The sequence below is a fragment of the Dichomitus squalens genome, assembly GCF_000275845.1.
Source record: "Dichomitus squalens LYAD-421 SS1 unplaced genomic scaffold DICSQscaffold_28, whole genome shotgun sequence".
Taxonomy (NCBI): domain Eukaryota; kingdom Fungi; phylum Basidiomycota; class Agaricomycetes; order Polyporales; family Polyporaceae; genus Dichomitus; species Dichomitus squalens.
The window spans coordinates 363,597-368,146 of record NW_006766910.1 but is presented as its reverse complement, the minus strand read 5'-3'; the positions used below and the strand labels follow the sequence as shown (position 1 = coordinate 368,146).

The following is a 4,550-nucleotide window of genomic DNA, read 5'->3' as shown; positions in this document are numbered from 1 at the left end:
GTGGAGACTTGCTCAGCTAGATCTCGAGTCTGGGGAGAAACCTCCAGCTCCTCGTTATCATCGGAAAATCCATCTGACTCGGAATCGTCCGCGTCGCTGTCCATGAGATCCATCTCGTCTAGCAGGGGCCCATTGTCGTTGGAAGGAGCTGGTGTCTCGGATTCCAGAGGTGAGATAGCAGGCGTGGCCTTGACTTCCTTTGCGAGTACAGCGTAGCGCGCCTTGAACCCCGACAACAGCTGAGAGAACAAGATGTCCAGAGGACTGTCAAACTGCAGCTTCTTGTTGAAGCTGACGGTCAGTCGGCCTTCGGTGACCGTCTCGCGTTTCTTGTCCCCACAGACGTACACCTCATCGTCGACACCGTGGAGGTCGAAGTAGGTGTAGAGGTAGTTTGCGATCGTGGGACGGTCGCAGTTCTGTACCTTCAGATACCGGACGGCAGCGTACAACAGCACGTGGAAGAACGACTCGAGTTCGTCCGCGACTCCGAAAATGTTCAGACCATATGAGAGCACAGCGACAGACATGAACTGCCAGGTGCCCTGGGTTCCATCAAGTCAATCATCTGCCTATAGACATTTATGGGAATGAACACGTACCATGCGCTCTGGCTGGCGAGGCAACCTCGACGTTCCGGGCTCATGAACCGCTCTCGACAGCTCCCAGTCAGCCAGCGGTCCAGACCACCTTAGCCAGTATTTGCCACGCATCTTGATCACCTTCGGATAGATCAGGATATTTCCAGGACTAACATCACGATGCACGAGTTTCGTGCGCTCGACAGCGCTCTTGTGGGCTACACAGATATTCTCAAAGTCAATCCCGAGTCACAACAAACATCCACCCACTTACCATGTAGACAGTCGTAGAAGATGCCGACCAGCTGACGATCATGCCTGAACTTGCTAAGGGGCATGGCAACCTCCTTCATCGCGATACGATAGTGCATGTGCAGACGTAGAGGGCAATCGGTGCCCCAATCTTCCCCTTCGTCGGAATCCCCGTCGGTGTTATGTGGTGGCGCTGATGGGTCGCCGCACGATTCTTCAGCCCGTTTTCTCTTCAGAATCCCAGACCTCAAAGGCACGACCAGCGTATGCGAAGAAGCGGTGCCTGCGGAGGAGGTCGGAGAGCGCAGTGGGTTCTTGCGTTCCCACCAGTCAGGGGTCGCCGTCGTCTGCTGCAGGATATCTCCATGACAAAGAAGCGTCGGCACGAATGGAACTTCTGCAGAGTTGAGCGAACCGAGCATCACGCCCTCCTGATCCATCTTCTCGTAGTTCGCACGCCACGCGTCCTTGAGCCACACAAACCGTTTCGTCGCACAGTCAAGAGCGAGGTAACCCCGTGTCCCACGTCCTGCTATGCCACAGGCCCGGAATTCAGGCTTGCACACGAGGAACTTGCGTGCCGACCGGTCCACTTTGGGGGACGAATCCGAGTGATGCGCAGGAGTGGCGGTCGTTGCAGTCGCAGCTGCCTCGACCAGAGCCGGTACCTCCAGCCTATAACGCGGCCAGCCATCGACCAGGGACTTTTTGAACATCTCCCTGACGTACTTGAAATGTCCATCTGGGAGCTTCGGTCCCGAGATGACGCGTTCTGTCTCGTCGAAGTCACCCTCGACGTTGTCGGCAGCGGCATCCATCAGGGCGTACTCCGTTTGTCGAGGGTGCAGTCGGCTCGCGCTGGGGTCGAATCCGAGCTGCATCATCGTACAGTTTCCGATACGCCACAGGATGTCGCACAAGAGTTCCCAGTTCTGGATATAGTCGAAGGCTCTCGTAACCACCGTACCAGAACGGTCCCAGCGGGCGAAGCGGATCCGAGTACCGAGAACGACGAGCGTGAAGAGAGCCACACGATGCTGGACGGCAAAAATGAGCTCGGCGTGCGACATGATCTGCCCGCGAACGGCCTTGTGAGTCCTTTCGTCGTCGTCGAAGGGGTCCAAGGAGACATCGTCGCACTTAAATTCGACGGGTAGGATTTGATCAGCCCAACACTGCCGACCATCGTCCTGGACGTCATTCACACGGTAGAAGGCCACATCGATCTTCTTCCTTTCGGGATGGATGGTGGCGCCGTGGCGGGATCCGGCCGGTCTCCGCACTCGGCCACCTTGAATCCTGGAGCAAGACCGTGGACATTGATAGCAGCGGCCTGACACCACAACAACTGTCAATGTTGTTAACCAACAGTACTGTCAGGAAAACTCACAAATGCGGCTCGAACAGTCTCCCCCGACAGCTTCTCTGCGTCCTTGAGAGCGGCGAATGGGTTATCATCCAGCGTGGGTTTCGGCTTGACAGTGGCGACTTGTGTCGGTTGAGGAAAGAACTCATCACAGAACTCGATGAGTTCCGCAGGGACTCCGTTATGGGCCATGTCGTCGGCAGATACGATACGCTGCTGTGGCAGGTGTCCTCGACCTTTTCTCCTTGAAAGGAGTAGTGTACTCGGAACCTGGTGCGAGCCTTAGAGAGAGAAGCTTCTGAGTTTACTGTAGCCGGTCAGTCACGATGGGCGAAACGGAGCAGCGACATGACTTACAAAGATGGAGAGAGCAGGGATTTTAGACTGGTGGTAGTTGATAGTAGGTACGCGTGCCCAAAGGCGATGGAGAATGCTGAGCGCAATGCTCCGAGCCCTATAGAAGATGGTATTGTGCCCCGAGACCGACAAAGCAAAGTGATAGTGGCCGTCCGAGTTCAAGTTGTGATACCATTTTCGGCGACACAAGGCTCGCTTGCGCTCACAACCAGCGCCGAAACCACGGACGTTCATCGTTCGCAGAGGCACTTCATGTGTGGTCGCATTAGAGAAACATGGAAAAGATGAAGAAGCCAGAAGGCTGCTGTAACCCATAGCGGGCCAGTGAATGCCAGCAGACGAGAGGTGAAAAGGGGAGGACCTAACTCTGGTGCTTAGTAGATACGTGGAAGCACAGCCACGCCGCCGCTATCGCCGACGGGTGCTCGCTGATTCGTAGCAGGCCTGGAGAGCCGAGACTGCATCCAATACATCGCGTACAGCGAAGATCCCCGTACTTTTAAGTTTACCTGTCTTAAAACCATCTGATTGTAAGACAACTTGAAGCGCACACCGCGAGTTCTGCAATCCATGAAATGGCTGATGCAATGCAGAGCAGGATTCTAGTGGTGCAAAGTGTGGAACTAAGTAGCGGAAATGGAACAGAAGCATAACACAAGGATCCGACAGATATACAGGTCAGTGCTAGTATGCAATTGGACACAGATGGTAGGGAAACGCAAGGGAAGCGAAACTCAAGAGTATAGTACATTCAGAGGACATACACCTCGTTGAAACGATCATCACCACTTCATGCCCGGGAGACACGCTTCTTCTCTGGGGTCTTGGGTATAGTACTGTTCGCGTGCGCGAACGGGAAGGGAGGCATCGTCACCATACCGTCCTCTCTGCTAATCTTCGGCTTTTTGTGCAGGTTACTGACAAACGAAGCCGGGACCGTAGGGCCCTCCGGCCTCACAGGGGCCGCCCAATCTGAGGGGATACGATCAGGTGTCCTGTCACCTGACAGCCATTCCCGCTCGTACGCGATATCGTCGAGGAGATTCATCATCCGCGTGTGCTCGAGCACATACTCTGCGTACTTGTATTCCATCTCGGTGGGCTTTGAAAAGTCGACAAGTTCGTGCTTGCTGCGGTCTTCTCTATTGGTCATCTCTGAGCCATCACGCCGAGGCTTCCTCGCCTTCCCGAGGGGAACACCATCCGGGGGCAGGGCAGCGGTGTAGCGCAAAGCTTTCTCCTGATCCTGCCGACGCTTGTGTTTCGTGACAATGTAGTGGGCGCGGAACCACATCAGGAGATTTGACAAGAGTTCATCCATGGGACTGTTGAACTTCAGATTCTCGTCGTTGGCGAGTACGAGAACACCTTCCTTGATGGTGGCGATTTTCTTATCGCCGCACGTGTACGCATCCCTAGTGACGCCGTACGTGTCGAAGAAGGTGTCAATCCAGTTTCCTACGGCGTGCCCTTCGAGGTTCGACCTGAGGTACCGAACGGCATAGTAGATGATGACGTAGAGGAAGCTCTCAAGTTCGTCGCAGATCTCTACGATCTTGGGGCGAGATAGGAGTGCGACTGAGAGGAACTGCCAAGTACCCTAGAGGCGCCGTCAGCTTCGACGTATGTAGGGATCCACGTAGACTTACAGTGCGCTCTGGCTGACGGGGTCTGGACGCGGTATTCTGCAAGGGCTTGGACATTTCCCAGTCAACGAGGATGCCCGTCCATTTCAAGGCACGGGTGCCATCTTCCTCTTTGGACACCTTGGGTAGTATGAGGATGTTGCCACCGCTGATGTCGCGATGCAACAGCTTAGTCTTCGGATTTGTCGCGGCTTTAGAATGAGCTTGTCGCGGAAGGACATGAGAGCGCGAACTCCGACCGCAAGCGACCCAGTACTCACCATAAACACAGTCGGAAACAACACATAAAAGCTGGCGACCGTTCATGAAATCAACCAGGGATCGAGCGACCTCCTTCTCCACCACGCG

The 4,550-nt window shown here is 55.0% G+C and overlaps 2 protein-coding genes across 2 annotated transcripts; both read right to left on the bottom strand.

Annotated features, from left to right (window-relative positions):
- Positions 1 to 8: 8 nt before the first annotated feature.
- DICSQDRAFT_181975 (uncharacterized protein) lies at positions 9 to 2,391 on the bottom strand (the record flags this gene model as incomplete). The annotated part of the gene is made up of 5 exons (XM_007367804.1): positions 9 to 545; positions 603 to 799; positions 856 to 1,972; positions 2,041 to 2,166; positions 2,224 to 2,391. Coding segments are annotated over 5 exons (2,145 nt in total), but the record flags the coding sequence as incomplete, so codon positions are not given.
- A 1,534-nt stretch (positions 2,392 to 3,925) lies between these two features.
- DICSQDRAFT_21808 (uncharacterized protein) lies at positions 3,926 to 4,370 on the bottom strand (the record flags this gene model as incomplete). Its single annotated transcript, XM_007367803.1, has 2 exons — positions 3,926 to 4,156; positions 4,206 to 4,370. Coding segments are annotated over 2 exons (396 nt in total), but the record flags the coding sequence as incomplete, so codon positions are not given.
- Between the last annotated feature and the right edge of the window lie 180 nt (positions 4,371 to 4,550).